We start from the raw sequence: 21134 nt of genomic DNA, 5'->3' as shown, positions 1-21134 counted from the left end.
ACCTATTTTTTGAATGTCTGAATATTTTATTTTCTAAACACAAAGTACAGTGAAAAGATCATCTATTGAAACAGTAAAACAATGTTTTTATTTCTACATAGTATTTAAAGCATATCACATATTTAATACTGTATGTCAATCTTCAGTACCTGCAAAATTGCACTGGATCACGCATTTTCAGGTTTTCCATTGTCAAAGATCTATAGTTGTCACTGAGAATAGTTTTGTACCTGTAAAAGCTCCTCTCCACTTCACAGGACGTCACTGGAGTGTATTTGAAGGCAGCCAGGTCACTGGAGTTCAGCTTTGTTTCAGTATCTTCAAATGTTGCGCCATTCCCTGAAATACTGTCACTAATTTTGCACAGTGTAGAATATCCAGGATTCTATTGGAGAACACTTTGCAGTTTGGTTTTCACTTTGTCAGCCACATGACCAAAAGCTCAACCCAATTCACTCTGCAAATGTTGCACAATACTCAGGGCCTCACATAGCTGAGTGCCAACAGCTTCCAGTCATTTGATGGCTTTTGATATCACTGAAAAATTGGTGTTGATGTATGCCAAGTTTCAAGACAATGTATCTGTAAAAACTTCTTTCACAATTTTGATAGCACTTGATTCACCACTATCAAGCTCACAGAAGATTGTCTTTATTTTGGTGTAGTTGGTGCAGTAACACTCAGCAGCATTAAGCCAAGAACCCCATCGTGTAAGAACAGGTTTAGGTGGGAGGGGCGTTGAAGGTACTTGTTCTTTGAATTTCTGCACCCGTAGTGGAGTCTTCAAATAGATTTTCTTGCCACAGGAAATTAATTTGTCCATGTCAGGGTAATTTGATTGCATCTCTCCAGCAACTCTGTGCAACACATGTGCAAGGCAAGTGGAGTACACCATACTGGGGTAGAGAATCTGAAGCCCTTTGGCTGCTTTAGCTATATATGAAGCACCATCTGTTACAAGCAGCAAAACCTTGTCTCTTTCCACACCATCTGGCCAAAGTAGCTTCAGAGAGTTGTCAAACAAAATAGCAATCATTGCATTGTTTACTCTATTGAGAGCTCCACACGTTAGTAGGAACATATCTGCAGGGTCATCAACTTTTAGAACACCAACAACAACATTTGAAATGTATCACCCACTATTATCCATAGTTTCATCTATCGACAGCCAGATCTTTTGCTCAGCAATAGTAATTCATATTTTGTTGAGCACATCATTGTAGCATACGGATAAATAGTTGTTTCTCAGTGTAGATTCATCTGGAACTGGATGTGTTGTGTACTTCTCCAAGAACCATCTGAAGCATGGATTCTTCAGCTTTTCCAATGGGATGTTGCAGGATGCCATCATCTCACACAAATCCTTGCAGAATGATTGCACGGTTGATGATTGACCTGTCTGTTCAAATAACAGCGTTTTCCTGCTGTTATTGTCAGCACTTCGTTTCACACAGCTGCTGTGTTTAGCGGTATTACAGTGTTGTTGCACATTAAAGTGCTTTTCTGCACTAACTTTAACTGCACACAGTTTACAAAATCATATTTTCCCATCAGTACTAAAGAACTTTTCTCCAAATTCTCGAACATATCCTCGCAACTCCATGCTGTTGGAGCACTTTGCTTTAGGCATGTTGGTTGGTTGGTTGGTTGTTTGGGCAAGGAGACCAGACAGCATGGTCATCGGTCTCATCGGATTAGGGAAGGATGGGGAAGGAAGTCGGAAATCACTTTAGGCATGTTGAACAAGGCAAAGGCTGTATTCAAACTGGTTACTGGGAACAACTGTGCGACTGCGATGATTATTACAGCAGAAGCCACCTTTGTTGGCTCTGAGAGCGTACTGTCAACTCTGCACAACAATGTTTTATGTTCGCGAAACGACTGTTGTGGTACACCGATTTTCTGCTACAGTCCTGAGAAATAAAGATGTGTACTAATTTATCTGTTTATCTTTCATAATAGCACGTTAAATATTGTCTCGTGAGCAACATATTCATATTCTTATTTGTGTGTCCTGTAAGATACGAGAAAAATGGTGTATGCACTATTTGAAAAAGTTGACGGAAATATGACCTATTATATTAAAAGTTAGCCGCAATCAATCGATCAATCAATCAATCTCTTTATTCATCTGTTAACAATATACATTGTATGGATGTAGTCAATTACAATATAGTTTCTTATCTTTAATTTGTTTCAAAAACTTGGATAATAAATACAAATATTTTATATCAGTATATATAAATAATATTACTTTTCCATATTCAGATATTCTTCAATGCTACAAAAACTATGTTTTAGTAAAAATTGTTTAAGATCTACTGTGAATTTATGAAATTCTTTAATTTGCTTTATTGTAGAAGGCAATGCACTAAAATGTATTTTGGGCTGGTAGTTTACACTTTTTTGGTAGAGTGCTCCTTTGTGGGTGTGTCTGTGAAAATCATCCCTGTTCCTTGTTTCATTGTTATGAACCTGATTATTTAATGCTGAAAATTCATGGTGAGTTTTCAGAAAGCATACACTTTCATAGATGTATAAGCTAGGAAAGGTCATTATTTTAAATTCTTTAAATATTTCCTTGCATGTCACTCTGCAGGGAACCCCTTTCATTCTTCTAATAGACCTTTTTTGAAGTTTGAAAGCTTGTTTTGCTGTATCTGTATTTCCCCAGAAGATTACACCATATCTAAGCAAACTGTTCCTGTAAGCACACAGCAATGATTCAGTGTTGCAGCATTCCCGAAGCATTCTTAGCACATAGCAGAATTTACTTAATTTTTTACTCAAAGCTTCTAGATGCTTTTCCCATCTCAAGTGCTCATCCACCCATATACTGAGGAATTTTGTGTATGGAGCTTATGCAATAACATAGTTCCCTAACTCAGCTTTTACTATTCTTCTAGCTATACTTTTAATATTACTGAAATTCATCAATACCGTTTTATCCTTATTTATGATCAAAGCATTATCACTAAACCATTTTCCTCTCTCATTTATTGTCCTAGAGACACTCTGCTGTAGATCATTCTCAGTGTATCCTTTTATAAAAATGCTAGTGTCATCAGCGAACATCGCCAGTTCTGCAACTGTCAGATGGTTTGACAAATTGTTTATGTACACTAAGAATAAAAAAGAGCCTAACATGGAACCCTGGGGCATTCCATAGCTAGTTTTTTTTGAAATCTGAAAGATACCCTTTGCCTTCATGACATATTTGTACTTTCTGTTGTCTATTAGAGAGATAAGACTTGAACCATTTGAAGACAAGTCCCTGGACCCCATAAAATTCTAGTTTCATAAGCAATAAGTCATGGCTGATTAAATCAAATGCTTTGGATAAATCTAAGAATATTCCACAGCTTAATTTGTTCTTGTCCAAGGCATTTAGAATCATTTTCATGAATTGGAAGACTGCTGTTTCTGTGGATCTGTTCTTTCTAAACCCATTTTGAGCATTAGTCAGTATTTTATTTTTATTCAGGTAGTCAGCTAGCCTTTCATACATTACTCTTTAAATTAATTTAGAGAAACCTAACAATAATGACACTGGGCTGTAATTATTTATGTGAGCTGTACTATCCTTTTTGTGAAGTGGCTTTATTATGGAGGGTTTTAGTTTTGATGGGAACACCCCTGTCCTGAAAAAAGTATTAATAACGTCAGCTAGGTGAGTAACTATACTGGTAGAACTACGTTTGATTACCTTGTCTGGAATTCCGTCAATACCACAAGACATTTTGTTTTTTAGTTTATTAATAGCATTTGCAAATCACATTCTGTTACTGGGTACAGAAACATTGTCTTTTCACAAGTTGGTACTTTTATGTTTTTGTTGTTTGATTTGCACAGACTTTTATTTAGGTTTGGTGATATGTTCACATAATGTTCATTGAATATATTTGCTACCTGTTGAGCATCTTGTGTCACTTTACCCTCACTTTTAATTTTGAAATTATGGGTCTTGGTTTTACATTTTCCTATGCTATTGTTTATAACCTTCCAAATCGATTTTGATTAATTGCTTCCACTATTAATGTATGAATCATTGCTTAGCCTTTTTGCTGCCTGTAAAACTTTCCTATAGGCCCTTCTATATTTTCTGTAGTATGGTTTTACTGTTGTATTTATTTTAACATGTTTGCTTAGGTTTCTAAGGATGGTTCCTGATTTTTTAATCCCTTGTGTTACCCATTGGTTCTCACTGACTTTAATTCTTTTTAACAGGAATGCTACATCGTAGCAATATTTATAATCAGTGAGAAAACTATCGTACATTTTGTCTACATCATCAGTTTGCTCTATGCCCCCTTTTTAGCACACTATTAAATACCCTTATGTTGTTTGCATCTATAAGTCTTCTTTATACATATTTTTCAGTGACTGTGTATTTCTTATTGTTCTCATTCCTTATCATCATTTTTAAAGCCATATGGTCAGAAAAGCCTGTATCTGTTACTTCAACACTGTACTCACAGCTTTGTTTGTTGGTAAAATTCTGATCAAGTGTTGTCTCAGACCCATCCCCATATGTGGTAATTTCCTTCACTGTAGGTTGCATGTTGTATGTGTTAAACAGATTTAATTATTGTACCTTGTTCTTATTACTTTTCTTAAAATTAATGTTAAAGTCACCAAGAGCTATTGTGCATTTTGACTTGCCTCTCAATTCATTTAAAAGATCATCTATATAATATAAGAATTGGGTAAAGTCACCTGATGGGGACCTATTACTAAAATTTGTTGAAATATGACTTTAATGCACTATCAAAATACATTTTTTGACACTAAAATGCCTAGATTTATGTATAAATTGTTCTAAAATTCACCCTATAGTTCAGGAAAAAAAAAATGACTTGTCATTAAAATCCAGGCCCTAGTTATATGTGTTAGTGAACTATGGTTAACAGAAAATGCATTATTACTTAAAATAATAGAGGGCTTTATCCTTTCAACGTTTTTTATTTGTAGAAAACTTCCATGCGTGTAAAAACATGGATATATGTTAGAGAAAACGTGAAATAATGTTGCTTAAAGTTCATTGATCTGCTGGGGGAAGAGCATGACTTTGCAGTTTCCACTACAGAACTGACTAATTTAAATATACTTGTATATTTAGAAGCCCAGATGGAAACATAGCTACTTTCCTTGAAAATCTTGAGACAGCACTTAACAGTATAAAAGTATTTAGCAAAATGACTACCATATGTGGTGACTGTAACACAGATATCAATGTCTACATCTACATCTACATACATACTCCGCAATCCACCATACAGTGCGTGGAAGAGGGTACCTCATACCACAACTAGCATCTTCTTTCCCTGTTCCACTCCCAAACAGGGCGAGGGAAAAATGACTGCCTATATGCCTCTGTACAAGCCCTAATCTCTCTTATCTTATCTTTGTGGTCTTTCCGCGAAATGTAAGTTGGCGGCAGTAAAATTGTACTGCAGTCAGCCTCAAATGCTGGTTCTCTAAATTTCCTCAGTAGCAATTCACGAAAAGAACACCTCCTTTCCTCCAGAGACTCCCACCTGAGCTCCTGAAGCATTTCCGTAACACTTGCGTGATGATCAAACCTACCAGTAACAAATCTAGCAGCCCGCCTCTGAATTGCTTCTATGTCCTCCCTCAATCCGACCTGATAGGGATCCCAAATGCTTGAGCAGTACTCAAGAATAGGTCGTAATAGTGTTTTATAAGCAGTCTCATTTACAGATGAACCACATCTTCCCAGAATTCTACCAATGAACTGAAGACGACTATCCACCTTCCACACAACTGCCATTACATGCTTGTCCCACTTCATATCACTCTGCAATGTTACGCCCAAATATTTAATCGATGTGACTGTGTCAAGTGCTACACTACTAATGGAGTATTCAAACATTATGGGATTCTATTTCCTATTCATCTGCATTAATTTCCATTTATCTATATTTAGAGTTAGCTGCCATTCTTTACACCAATCACAAATCCTGTCCAAGTCATCTTGTATCCTCCTGCAGTCACTCAATGACAACACCTTCCTGTACACCACAGCATTGTCAGCAAACAGCCACACATTGCTATCCACCCTATCCAAAAGATCATTTATGTAGATAGAAAACAACAGCGGACCTACCACACTTCCTTGGGGCACTCCAGATGGTACCCTCACCTTCAATGAACACTCACCATCGAAGACAACGTACTGGGTTCTATTACTTAAGAAGTCTTCGAGCCACTCAAATACTTGGGAACCAATCCCATATGCTCATACCTTAGTTAGGAGTCTGCAGTGGGGCACTGAGTGAAACGCTTTCTGGAAGTCAAGGAATATGGCATCCGTCTGATGCCCTTTATCCATGGTTTGCAAGATATCATGTGAAAAAAGGGCGAGTTGCATTTCGCAGGAGTGATGCTTTCTAAAGCATCTCAAGGAAATTCATTATATTCGAACTGAGAATATGTTTAAGAATCCTGCAACAAATCGATGTTAAGGATATTGGTCTGTAATTTTGAGGATCCGTCCTTCTACCCTTCTTATATACAGACATCACCTGCATTTTTTCCAGTCGCTCAGGCCTTTACGTAGGGCAAGAGATTCATGATAAATGCAAGCTAAGTAAGGAACCAATGCAGTAGAGTACTCTCTGTAAAACTGAATTGGAATCCCATCAGGACCTGGTGATTTATTTATTTTCAACCCATTCTGCTGCTTCACAACCCCAGGGATGTCTGTCACTATGTCCTCCATACAGGAATCTGTACGAGACTCCAACGACGGTATGTTTGTACGATCCTCTTGCATGAAAGATTTCTCAAATGCTAAATTTAAAATTTCAGCTTTCGTTTTGCTGTCTTCCGTTGCCAGGCCAGACTGATCAAGGAGTGACTGGATGGAAGCCTTTGACCCGCTTACCAATTTTATGTAAGACCAGAATTTCCTTGGGTTTTTAGCAAGATCTTTTGCTAAGGTATGACGGTGGTAGTGGTTGAATGCTTTGTGCATCGCTCTTTTTACAGCAGCACGAATCTCTACTAACTTTTGCCTGCCCTCATTCTCGTGATCTTTCTTGCGCGGCAAGTGCAACTGCCTTTGCTTCCTGAGCATTCTCCGAATTGCACTGTTAAACCACAGTGGGTCTTTTCTGTCCATAACCCACTTTTGTCCAATGTGTGATTTACAATGTGTTTAAAATTTGCCCATAATTCTTCCACGTCCAGCGTACCAGAAGTAAATGAAGTTGATTCATTTATTAAGTGGGATGCTAACAACTTTTTAACTTTCATAACCATAGCCATAATGACAACATCCTGATCACTAATCCCTGTCTCAACACTGACACCATCGATGAGGTCTGGTCTGTTCGTGGCTACCAGATATAAAATATTTCCAGTATGCATTGGCTGTCGATTTAGCTGCTCAAGACAGTTTTTGGATAATGTGTTCAAAAGTAATTCACACGACGGCTTGTCTGTACCACCTGTAAGAACTTAAAAGGCAGATTAAACTTGAGGTCTTATTAAAAACTTACAACATGCATGCAACCATTACATTCCCTACCAGAGCCACCAAATCATCCAGCAGTATTATAGATTTGTCCAATGTATATTGTTAATGAACTGAATTGAATTGGATTGAACATGACCCAGAAGTTTTCACTTTGTCTCACCTTTCTGAATTTTGAAAAGCCCACAAAAAATTGTAATGGTAGCTGACACCTACCGTTTCCTCCATGTCTCACTCTGTTATATCAGACATCATCTCTTCCTGAGTGATATGCTGGTTTTAAGGGAGGAATCCATTATTTCCTTTTCTGACAAAATATGAACAGTTTTAATATGTGTATCATGACTGTTAAAGCACGTTAGGTACAGAGCATAACAATAATCAGCTCAGAAACTTTAGCATACATTGTAGCATCCTGTCACAATCTCTGTTGAAAAGTATTGTTGCATTGGACAGACCAAGTTTCAAAACTAAACAATGGAAAAGTTCAGGTTGGATTAATGACCGTACTAGACAAAAGGATAGACTGCTTCTCGCTGTATAGTGGAGATGGAGATTACAGATAGGCACAACAAAAAGACTGTTAAACAAGTAAGCTTTCAGCCAAAAAGGCCTTCATCAGCATTAACCAACATACATGCACACAAACACTAACACGAAGATGGCTCAAACACATGAACACAGTCTCTGGCTGCCGAGGACCTTGGCTTATTTGTTTGGTGGTCGTTTTGTTGTGCCTAACTACGACTCACCTCCTCCACTGAATGGTGAGCATCAATTTATTCTTTTCATAATAGTATCATTAAGTTTTAAAATCGTCAGCTTGACCACTTTGGCATTCCTAGTGTAAAGGAACATCAAAATTATGTATGAGATTTCAGTGATGTCATGTTGTAAGAACTGACTACCCCATCCACTTTACAGCAAAAGTTGATATTGACCCCATATTTAAAAGAAAGAAAAAAAATTGTAATTTTAAATTAGCTTTTGTTTGCAAGTCCCCTTACAAGTGCCTTTAGTGATTCCAATTGTCATTTCTTTATTATTTCACTAACACAATTTCCCCCACAGAATGCTGTATCACAGCTGTTTCTTCTGGGGCACTGTAAGTCTATGGCTTTAGTGGAACAGTCAGATGAAGGTTCTGTATAGGACCATGGTATTCCATCTAATTGTAAGATCTAACTGTTTACAAACACAGTCTTTCTCTGTAACTGATAAAATATTTGTTTTACAATTATTGATCAAACAATAACTTCTCAGTGTTGCATTTTGATCAGGTTCCTACCTAACATCTATGTAACACATTAACAAGTTTTTGATTTGTCACACTAAAGGGAATAAACGTTGCAGTAAGTCAGTTACATCACTCAGTTGGTAAATGAGGTACATTAATGTTACTAACATCTAACTATTGAAAGACAGCTTCCTTTTTTTAACTTCCAGAAGTTAAAACCTAATATTTTCTGCCACCTGATGAAACACTGCTGCTACTCAGGTAATACTCCAAGATGAACTATATCACATTGGTACAATTATTATCATTAATTGCCATTTTATTACTTCTGGGAGCTACCATAGTACTGTGTTAGTAATTGGGAAACATCATACTCCCAAAATTAAATTAAGTATATAATTTACTAGTAATTCTTTTACATTGTATGAACACAAGGAGTCTTGGGTTACAGTTTCTATTAGTTTTATAGTGGACTTAGTCATTATTTGAATAAGTTATCAAGTGCTTAAACTATTCTGAACTACACAGGTACAAGCAAACAGCAGCTGAGTTACATATCTAAGAGATGAAAAAGCTTCCTGTGCAGTATATTTAAATGTGTATGTATCAAGAAAAATGCCCTTGATTGATCTTGCATAATTTTGTTATCATTAATGATGATTACAGCAGCTATTTATAGCACATTTTTCTCTTCAAAAATGTGTTCTTGTGCTTGTTCCATTTTCCTGGGGATTGTCCTTCATACAGAAAGCTGTAAAATATTTGAATGGATGCTTCTTAATTCTAGTGACCGGGATTGTGTAACCCTTTCAAAACTTTGATAAAAGAGTCAAAGAACAGGAACAAATAAGTAGTAACTCATGCAGTGCTACATGGGCTGATCAGTACTTATCTTCAAAAAATGCAACTCTACAGACAATATAAACATACAAAGTAAAATGCAATAACAGAGAATCCATGGTGAAAACAATACACAAAAATGAAGCAAAGCAATCACTCAGCTGCAGGTGATTAGTGTTGGGCACATATATCCACAAAAGAGCATAGAGATATCACTAGCTTACATACTACCATTCTTTATCATTTAAGCTCAAACTCTTACAGAATGATGTGGGCACCTAATGGAAGGCATTGGTACAGTTACCAGATATGTCAACTTTTGGCCAAAAATGAGATCTTCCCACCACTGCATAGTTTGAAAATTGCTGTATCGTGTGATAGAAGAATGAGACCTGTCCATAGGATGAATACAGAATAAAATAGGGAATGGCACTGTCAATGTCAAATGTTTGAGGCCATAACTAGACATCTCCAATGCTTCCTTTGTCATTGCATCAAACATTAGTCAGATTCTGACATGTGAAATATATCTAAGAATTTACTGTGCTTAATGTTACACAAGATCTTTATTTAGACTCCTTGTTCCATCCTGAGAAGCTGTTTCACTCTCACATTTAGAGTGCTGATATGAGTAGTTAATTATTTCAGAACACAGGTCCTTTGAGAACTCCTCTGCATACAAGCATGTGGTTTGCTGTAGTGCATTATTATCACAACTTACCTATTACGATTTTGTCACTTTGCCTGAGAAGAGACTTTATGATGTGCCACTGCATGTTAAATATGAGAAATATAAAGATATCATGAAGTTTGCCAAGAAGTATGTGCTGGCGTCAGACATGAAACTTTATAATAAGGTGGTGTGTGACAGAGCTGTTCAGATGCTTCCTACATTTCTTCAGAAGTAGAAGCACAATGAACTTCTTATTAAACTTCCACAGCTGTTACTTTTATTAGGGTGTCCATTTTTTTATTGTAACTCTCAGACTATTTATCGTATTCATTAACCTGTAAAGTCCTAATAATATATTTATGCGAATCTAATGCACCATCGAATGTAATGTGCACCCCAATTTTAAAAATTAAATCATAAAAAAGAGTTTGTTGGCACATCAGTGGTAGGCTAAATTTATTTACACAACAATGGTTGTATACGTAAACTATCAAAACAACAGCAGTTTTTAACTGACCCATTGTTAAGGGGCACACCCATTATCAAAAAAGTACACATAACTTTATTACCTACATGACAAGTAAACATACCATAAATTACAGGTATTACTCATCATTATTCACTAATGTCACCATTGCTTGTATCATTGGAGGAGTCTACATCAGAAACAGATTTATTTCTTCTTTCCCCATCACCCCCAGTGTCGTTCTAGAGCAAATCATCTTCACTGGAATCTACAGTATTTGGAATACAGCATTTCTTGAAGGCTTTTATGACCATTGGTGCTTTGACATTTTTCTAAGCAGTCAAAACCCTGTGTGCAAATAATGTGGAGTACAGCCTGCTTAATTTTTCTTTTCAGCATCAGTTCACAGTTTGGTTCACAAAACTATTTTTTGTACTGTTACTGAACATAACCATTGAAAGATTCATTTATACTAGCGTCCAGGGGTTGTAATACAGGAGTCATTCCTCAAGGAATAATTATAAGGTCTCTCGCTAGGCTGTGGATCTTCTATTCTACATCATCTGTGAGATGACCTCAAAATGGTTTGAAAAGCCCACCAGAATGGAGTTGCCACATACACTCCTGGAAATTGAAATAAGAACACCGTGAATTCATTGTCCCAGGAAGGGGAAACTTTATTGACACATTCCTGGGGTCAGATACATCACATGATCACACTGACAGAACCACAGGCACATAGACACAGGCAACAGAGCATGCACAATATCGGTACTAGTACAGTGTATATCCACCTTTCGCAGCAATGCAGGCTGCTATTCTCCCATGGAGATGATCATAGAGATGCTGGATGTAGTCCTGTGGAACGGCTTGCCATGCCATTTCCACCTGGCACCTCAGTTGGACCAGCGTTCGTGCTGGACGTGCAGACCGCGTGAGACGACGCTTCATCCAGTCCCAAACATGCTCAATGGGGGACAGATCCGGAGATCTTGCTGGCCAGGGTAGTTGACTTACACCTTCTAGAGCACGTTGGGTGGCACGGGATACATGCGGACGTGCATTGTCCTGTTGGAACAGCAAGTTCCCTTGCCGGTCTAGGAGTGGTAGAACGATGGGTTCGATGACGGTTTGGATGTACCGTGCACTATTCAGTGTCCCCTCGACGATCACCAGTGGTGTACGGCCAGTGTAGGAGATCGCTCCCCACACCATGATGCCGGGTGTTGGCCCTGTGTGCCTCGGTCGTATGCAGTCCTGATTGTGGCGCTCACCTGCACGGCGCCAAACACGCATATGACCATCATTGGCACCAAGGCAGAAGCGACTCTCATCGCTGAAGACGACACGTCTCCATTCGTCCCTCCATTCACGCCTGTCGCGACACCACTGGAGGCGGGCTGCACGATGTTGGGGCGTGAGCGGAAGACGGCCTAACGGTGTGTGGGACCGTAGCCCAGCTTCATGGAGACGGTTGCGAATGGTCCTCGCCAATACCCCAGGAGCAACAGTGTCCCTAATTTGCTGGGAAGTGGCGGTGCGGTCCCCTACGGCACTGCGTAGGATCCTATGGTCTTGGCGTGCATCCGTGCGTCGCTGCGGTCCGGTCCCAGGTCGACGGGCACGTGCACCTTCCGCCGACCACTGGCGACAACATCGATGTACTGTGGAGACCTCACACCCCACGTGTTGAGCAATTCGGCGGTATGTCCACCCGGCCTCCCGCATGCCCACTATACGCCCTCGCTCAAAGTCCGTCAACTGCACATACGGTTCACGTCCACGCTGTCGCGGCATGCTACCAGTGTTAAAGACTGCGATGGAGCTCCGTATGCCACGGTAAACTGGCTGACACTGACGGCGGCGGTGCACAAATGCTGCGCAGCTAGCGCCATCCGACGGCCAACACCGCGGTTCCTGGTGTGTCCGCTGTGCCGTGCGTGTGATCATTGCTTGTACAGCCCTCTCGCAGTGTCTGGAGCAAGTATGGTGGGTCTGAGACACCGGTGTCAATGTGTTCTTTTTTCCATTTCCAGGAGTGTATTTCAGAGCCAGTCACACATTAACGTTTCAGTCATCCATCACTTCTCTTGCTTTTGAACAATGACATCATCAGGGAACAGCTTTTCATTATTAGGGGTCTTGGGGCTTGTTTGCTGTTTGAAAGTAAAAAAAGGGTGAAGTTTGCACCCATCTCCTGTGATTAACAGCATTATAGTTATGTATTGTTTTTACACCATGATGTTTTGATGGTAACTTCTTTCTCCTCTTCTCATCAATCATGTAATTACAGGGCATATCAAACCAAAGTGGCATCTCATTAGCCTTGCCTATTTGGCTCATCAAAAAATTATTCTCTTTTCAGAGTGTGACAATGTACCACTGAAATTCTTGAAGCTTTTTCTCAAAATCCTGTGGGAACTTTTGGCATACTCTTGACAGCATCGTAGAGATAAGCCCACCCATTACATAATGCAATCAACCCTCCACAGCTAGCCTTAAGGATTTTCCACAGTATTTTAAGAACTGCCGCTATCCCTTTTGCATTGTTTCTTATGGTGCCACTAGTAACAGGCTACTCATTCTTCCTCCTTTTATGGACGAATTCCAAAACTTTTACTTCATCGTCAGGATGTCTTCCTTTGTGAATGCCAGTGAATTACTTTCTGGTAACAGTAGCTGCAAAAAATGCCAATTACTGTTTCTTCCATAAGTGAATGTTACTCTAAGCTCCATTGAATTCACATTATGCCCTTCTATTACCACATTTTTTGGCATGAAGAATTTCTTTATGCTTGAAAACAACATTATACATGTTCTTCTGTGCTTACTATCCTTTTTGTGACTGCCTAATGCAAATGCAGTATGCAGTAATTGGCTAACAATAATGTAATGTAGTTGAGAATTACAACACTGCATTGTGACTTAAGGGACAATACCTAATTTCAGTGACACTGCCTGTGAATGATGGATTCAAGTTTGTACTCAAATGTAATGTGCCATTGAATCTTATGCACACCCGAATTTTGAATACTGCATATGGTAAAAAGAAAGTGTGCATTAAATTCATGTAAATATTGTAGTTGTTGTTTCTTGTTTATTTTTTGACATCATGCTCAATAACAAAGTTGTGTGGTGCAAGATCGAGACAAGTCCACTTTTTAAAAATTAAATAAATATTATAATAAATTTTTGTTTTTTTATGTAGTAAGCTATTATGGTGAACTGGCACACTAAATTAAAGTTGAAAAAGAAAAGACTGATGAAAACATTTTTCAGTATGTGGAAAGCTGTATGCAACCATCATTATTCCACGTTGGACTACATTTACCAATCACTGTTGACAATAGGCGATTGGTAGGGTCATGGCATTTTTAGATTTTGGACCTCACCATCTGGGCAAAGCCTCCACAGGAAACCATGGAAAACCGGGAGTGAGTTTCTTTGTGTTTCACGCACATTTTAAAAACTAAATTATCTCCAGTATGTGGGCCACAAAGTGAAATATTCCATTGATAACATGGCTATGAAAGTACCAGGTGGGGAATGTATGTTGGTCAGCTTGTAAATACGAGTGGTTATAAAAAATCAGAAATAATCCATTAGATCTAACTAATGTGATTAGATTTTGGGAAACACTCATTAGTCATTAGGACCAAGGTAATTTATGGCCTATGTGTTTTTTTGTGTTGACCTGTGATTGTGATGTGAGGATGCTGGATGAATTCACCAAAGAAAACTCAGAAATGTCCTGAGACTTGGAAATGTCCATACTATGCTTTACACACACACACACACACACACACACACGCACACACACGCACACACACACACACACACACACACACACACACACACACACACACACACACAGACAGACAAAGAGAGAGAGAGAGAGAGAGAGAGAGAGAGAGAGAGAAATTGAGGGCTTGTGATGCATAATTTGTCACAAAGGTCACTGAGATGCTGGAAAGACAGCTTCACTGAAAGTGTCAATTGTCTCATCATATCAAAAGCAAAGATGAGGCAGCAAAAACTTGTGCTAGAGTGGAGTCCAAGAAACCCGTGAAGATCTAGGGCATGATCACTAGTGAGACACAGATATCCAGAAAGCCATGGGAGTTATCTGGCAGAAATGAGCCTATGTCACATTAGTTACAGGACTTTACTAAAAACGTACTTCACTGTAAGAGTTTAGTTTACAGTGTAAATTGCTGATGGTGTCAGTGGAAATCCTGATAATGTCACCAAAGATTATGATAAATATGATGATGAGGAGATGGAGAATGAGGAGGATGTATGTAGAGTGGTTTGTTGTATGTGAACTGTACATGATTGTATCTATAACTGTCAATGTTGGTGCAACCCATTGTATTTTAAACAACGTTGCAAAGGATCTGTCTTCTATTTACAGATACATCCAATGGTCCATTTATAGTGGGTGTTCGCACAAACAATGAAGTTACCGGCCGTGGCTTCCATCTGATGTACCGACAAAACATCTGCGGAATGACTTGATATGTTTGCTGAAATGCAACTGTGTATTGCACTATCAGTTACTGTAAACTTGGTGTTATTGACAAGTGCATTCAAAATGCATTTAAACTTTCTCTTTCAGCTTTTGTTGACTCATCTACAATGAAGAAATGAACTAAAATGTATGGGTCCATACAGCTGTAAGAATTCAGAATATGATGCAGTTTAATGCATTTGATGAAGTACTGATGGATTAGTAGCAATTGTGTTTGTGTACTCATTTATTATTGTTTATTGTTAGTTCTTTTTATATTAAATTATGATACCACATCTGTATTATTAGGACTGAAATAAAGCCAAAGACTTCTGATATGTATATTAATATGATCAAACATAGTTTTTTATGTACTTCTATACAACTTTTTTAATTTTTGTTGTCATTTTGTTTACTTTAAACACTATCAAATACATTACCTCCAAGCCGGTGTTTTGAATTTATCTAAAGAGGAATGTGATATTATTCTCCACTTGAACTGTTACAGTACCATAGGTCAAAATAGTTGTTTGTGATGCCAATTTCACTCCTGTTCATTAAAAGTTGTGGAAAGATCAGCACGGGTAGAATGTTATGCGGAAACTTCTATCACTAGTAATAATGGATGCTGTGTTACTATCCTTTTACTATCATTTTGTGAAAAATTTTATTAAAATATAATTTTGACTAATGCAGAATCAGTATGAAAAATCTAAAATAACTTGTTGTTTTGAACTTCAGTCCAGAGACTGATTTGATGCAGCTCTCCATGCTACTCTATCCTGTGCAATCCTCTTCATCTCTGTATAACTACATCAACATATGTCCTTCTAAATATGCTTACTGATTCATCTCTTGGTCTCCCTCTACAATTTATAACCCCTGCTCCAAGCACACTTTCTTCCAGTACTAAACTGGTGATCCCTTGATGCCTCAGAATGCGTCCTATCAACCAACCCATTCTTTCAGTCAAGTCATGCCACAAATATGTGTAGCCAGTTCTGTCACCAATTCAGTGACAGAAACAACAAAATGTCAGTGGCAGAGCATCCATTATAATGTAGAGAAGTCCCTGCCGCAACAGGAGTCCTTATGATAGTTATATTGTCATATGTAAACCACAATCAAGTCCAAAATCAAAGCCAAGGTCATGAATGAAGTTCAGTACTTAGTGCTGAAAGCATGTTTATTACTGATACCAATTTACAGCCAAAACAGAACTAACTTCGTGGGCAGAAAGTGCAGCCATTTATACAAATATTAAATATTTCACAATGATATGATTCCATAATATATAAACACTACAAATGCATGATATTTCAGGAACCTTCCAGAAATGAGAAAGCTACAAGCTGAATAAATGAATTAAAATTTGTGCCATGATTGGTACTTAGTAGGGAGATGAGTTAAACATTACACCACTGTAGCATTATAGTCCAGTGACCTCCCTAACACAAGCCTGGATCACATCTTCAGCCTATTTTCCCCTTCTTAAATTGTCAGTATTGCCAAGGCTCTCCAGTATTGGAATAGCATCCCAGCCTTGTATGTAATGTGTAAATGTACCTCAGGCATAGATGATCTGTTGATCTGATGGAATAAAATTTTCCTTGAGACATATGACTCTCAAGTTTACCTTCAATAATGATAGAAGCTGAAGAAATGAATTAAAATTTGGGCCACCATTGGAACTTGAACCCAGGTCTCCTGCTTATAAGGTAGATGCACTATCCATTACACCACAATGTAAAAGCAAGATTTTCCACTTACGTAAAAAGCTGCGGTGCTATTGCAACACCAGAGACCCTTGCCAATACTCATGGTTTAAGAAGGGGAAAATAGGCTCAAGATAGGAGTGCATTGGACTTGGATATTCCATGCAGTTGTGTTAGCTGTACTACTATGGTGGCATAAAGGCTAGCACACCTGTCTACTTAGCAGGAGACCTGGGTTCAAGTTACAGCTGTGACTCAAATTTTAACTCATTTCTTCAGCTTCTTTCATTATCAAAGATGAAGTTGAGACTCACATGTCTGAAGGAAAATTTAATTGCATCAGGAATGATAAAGTCCAAATAATATATAATTGCTGTTGGCTCCACAGCTTGCGGCATTGCCCCGCTCATGGAGAAACAGCAACCCACTGTTTCAGAAGTTTTCATTGGAGCTGACGATAACACCATGGATCTATATCTTGTCAAAGGTCCTTTTTATAGTAGCACTGATTGAGCTCTCATTCTGGTTGTGTTGTTCCATCCTCTTCACCATAAGAGCATCAAAGGTAGCTCCTCCCATTAATGCTTCGCTGTAGTTGAGTGTGACTTTTGTTCAAGAACCTTCAACATCACAGCACATCAGCAATTGTTGGTTAATATATTAAAAAAACTATAAACCCATCTTGATTTAGTTCCCCTGAACCTCTGAATTGTGGCAGGGCTTCATAAGGAAGACATGGATGATATCTCTGTACCTTTATCTTCTTGATGAGGGGTCATAACCTCAGCTTCACATGTAAGGTCCAAAATCTACAAAAGATGTTATACAGCCCAAAACAGCACTTAAGTAATTTCTCTGATAGTTCCACTTTCTGCACAGATGAAAAAATCTATAACAATATCCTGGTCTGTATACCATCACCCAGTGATTGGCATTACAGCAGTCTCGAACTTTCCCCAGGCCATCCAACATCCATATGCCAGCTGCCATCCTCCTTTGGTAATGGTGAGGAGGATCATCCATTGAAATGGGAACAGGATACCCATTGTTGTTTTGGCCTCACAACCATTGAGCAGAAAGAACAGTGTGAAGTTGGTAGTGTCTTGCTTCATTGTGTTGAATGTGAATGTCAAATTGGCCAACAGTGTATCCCAATCTCCCTATTTGACATCATCATATACCAAGAGCCTATCTGCCAGTGTATTATTAAAGCATTCTGTGAGGCCAGTTGTCTGTGGATGGTAGGCAGTTATCATTCTTTGGGTGATATCACATCATGAAATTATCTCTAACAGTAGTCTCAACTGGTAAATTTATCCACGATCAGAGATCATTTCATGCGGTGTTCTGTGCTCTAAAATTATGTCTTCTTCCAGGAACATTGCATTTTCCATAACTTAGACGACTGCATTGCTTTGGTGACAATGCTCTGTGTGAGGTAGTCAGTGCAGACTATTATCCATCAGTTCCCATTTGTCAACTCTGGTAAACTCACCGTTAGGTTCAGTTTGGTGGAATGACATTTCTGCAAGTGGGATTGGGACCACTGGTGGCACATCCTTCCACCATTGGCATTCTTTGTAGTGGCGCACCTCATGTCTGACAGATTGGTAGAGACCTGACCCATGATACTTGTCTGTGATTCTTTCTAGTCTTCAGGAAGACTAGGTGATCAGATGTTAGATCATCATGGAAATACTTCAGAATAGCTAGCCATAGATGAGCTGGGAATATGAGCAACCATTTCTCTCCCCTTGGATCATAATTCATCTTACACAATTCTCCATTTATTGATTGGTAGTCTCCTTTGGTCAGTTCCTCCTTCTTCAAGGCTTCCTTGGTTTCCAGCAGTGCTGGATCATCTCTCTGTTCAGTGGCAATGTCATTTAATGCAGCAATGACTGAGATTTCATCCACACTGTTGTGTTCTGCCAAAGGAGGCAGTTGGTGGTCCTGTGTTTGTGTCCACTTTTGTGTTCCACTGTAATGTACTCCCAAAGCCTCAAATTGCTCACTTGCCAGTTGACCCATAGGATCGTTCAGGCTAGTCAGTCAGCATAGAGAATGATGGTCAATCACAGTGGTGAATAGTTTGCCAAATAAATGTGATCAGAACTTGTTGATGACACAAACTACTGTAAGGCAATCTTTCTTGGTCATAGAGTTGATCACCTTGGACTTGGAGAGTATTTTGGAAGCATAAAGTATCACCTTTTCATCACTTTCCTTAATTTGCACTATAACTGTTTCTATCCCATACCAACAGTGCAAAGTTCTCTCTTGGCATTCTCGTCATGCACTTCTAGGGATGGAGAAGGTCCTTAATGATAAAGAAAGATATTTTTTGTGGATCACTCCAGGAGAATTTGGCATCCCCCAGCAGTAGTACCAGCTGGTTGTAATTAAAATGCAGCCTCTCTTGGAGGTCCAGTGTAGGCTGTAATTATTGTTTGGCAGGGAAATTTGGTAGATATGGTAATGCATTAATGCAACATCCATTTACACCGGAAACAAATTGGTTGCAATTTTGGCCACCAGGTACAAATCTGATATTGTACACCATTTGTATGATGTTATGACATCCATGCTGTGATTTGAAAAGCCATAACATGAGTGAAATTACGGCTATTGAGAAGGCTGTTGGTGCAACTGATTTATGGAAATGGCAGCAATTATAGTGCTGTATTCAGAGAGTATCTCCAACTAAGAAGTCTGAGTAGAGGCACGATGTCATCAAATGCTTTAAAGAAGATCATAGTGAAATTTGAAAAGACAGGTGAGCTTCGTGTGGCACCTGGAAGAGGAAGGCGTCCTAACCCAGTGGAAATTATTGAGAGGTTGTTGTTGCTGTAGCTGCAGCAAATGCCCCAGGTAGTGCTAATGCTCATGCAGTGTCATGAGAATTCTTCATCCCATGGTCAGCAGTACATGAGGTTTTATTGTGCATATTACAAGATCCAGATGGTGCACCAACTGAAACCTCATTTTTCTAAGCTACACTCTTGTATTCAGTCTTCAGTTTCTGACACTGATCAGGTCACTGACATTTGGCTGGGCAATATTATATGTGTGAGGAGGCACATATTGTACTACAGGGTGCAGTAAATATGCAAAACTGCCAAATTTTGGGGTATTGTTAAACACGTGTTGTGCACTAAAAGTCATTGCGCTCACCATATGTACACTATGTGATCAAAAGTATCCGGACACGCGAAAAAACATATGTTTTTCATATTAGGTGTGTTGTGTTGCCACCTGCTGCCAGGTACTCCATATCAGCGACCTCAGTAATCATTAGACATTGTGAGAGAACAAAATGGGGTGCTCTGCAGGACTCACGGACTTGGAAAGTGGTCAGGTGATTGGGTGTCACTTGTGTTATACATCTGTATGTGAGATTTCCACGCCCCTAAACATCCCTAGGTGCTCTGTTTCCGATGTGATAGTGAAGTGGCAACATGAAGGGACATGTACAGCACAAAAATGTACAGGCTGACCTCGTCTGTTGACAGACAGAGACCACCGACAGTTGAAGAGAGTCATAATGTGTAATAGGCAGACATATATCTAGACCATCACACAGGAATTCCAAACTGCATCAGGATCCACTGCAAGAACTATGACAGTTAGGTGGGACATGAGAAAACTTGGATTTTATGGTTGAGTGGCTGTTCATAAGCCACACATCACGTCAGTAAATGCCAAACAATGCCTCACTTGGTGTAAGGAGCATAAACATTGGACAATTGAACAGTGGAAAAACGTTGTGTGGAGTGACGAATCACGGTACACAATGTGGCGATCCAATGGCAGGGTGTGGGTATGGCGAATGCCTGGTGAACATCATCTGCCAGCATATGTAGTGCCAACAGTAAAATTCGGAGGGGTGGTGTTATGGTGTGTTTTTCATGGAGGGGGCTTGCACCACTTGTTGTTTTGCATGGCACTATCACAGCACAGGCCTACACTGATGTTTCAAGCACCTTCTTCCTTCCCACCATTAAAGAGCAATTTGGGGATGGCAATTGCATCTTTCAGCACGATCGAGCACCTGTTCATAATGCACAGCCTATGACAGAGTGGTTACATGATAATAACATCCCTGTAATGGACTGGCCTGTACGGAGTCCTGACCTGGATCCTATAGAACATCTTTGGGGTATTATGGAATGCCGACTTCATGCCAGGCCTCACT

The 21134-nt window shown here is 39.1% G+C and overlaps 1 protein-coding gene across 1 annotated transcript in view; it reads left to right on the top strand.

Annotated features, from left to right (window-relative positions):
- The window catches only part of LOC126154588 (uncharacterized), a 114051-nt gene extending 98524 nt beyond the window's left edge, over positions 1-15527 (top strand). The window contains exon 8 of the mRNA XM_049916160.1: positions 15129-15527. Coding sequence (XP_049772117.1) covers positions 15129-15232 — 104 coding nt within the window. The 3' untranslated portion in view covers positions 15233-15527. The remainder of the gene's footprint in view (positions 1-15128) is intronic.
- The last annotated feature ends 5607 nt before the right edge of the window (positions 15528-21134 follow it).

Source organism: Schistocerca cancellata, chromosome 2 (genome assembly GCF_023864275.1).
Source record: "Schistocerca cancellata isolate TAMUIC-IGC-003103 chromosome 2, iqSchCanc2.1, whole genome shotgun sequence".
In the NCBI taxonomy this organism is placed as follows: domain Eukaryota; kingdom Metazoa; phylum Arthropoda; class Insecta; order Orthoptera; family Acrididae; genus Schistocerca; species Schistocerca cancellata.
The sequence above is the reverse complement of the archived record's forward strand: the minus strand, read 5'-3'. Positions and strand labels throughout refer to the sequence as shown.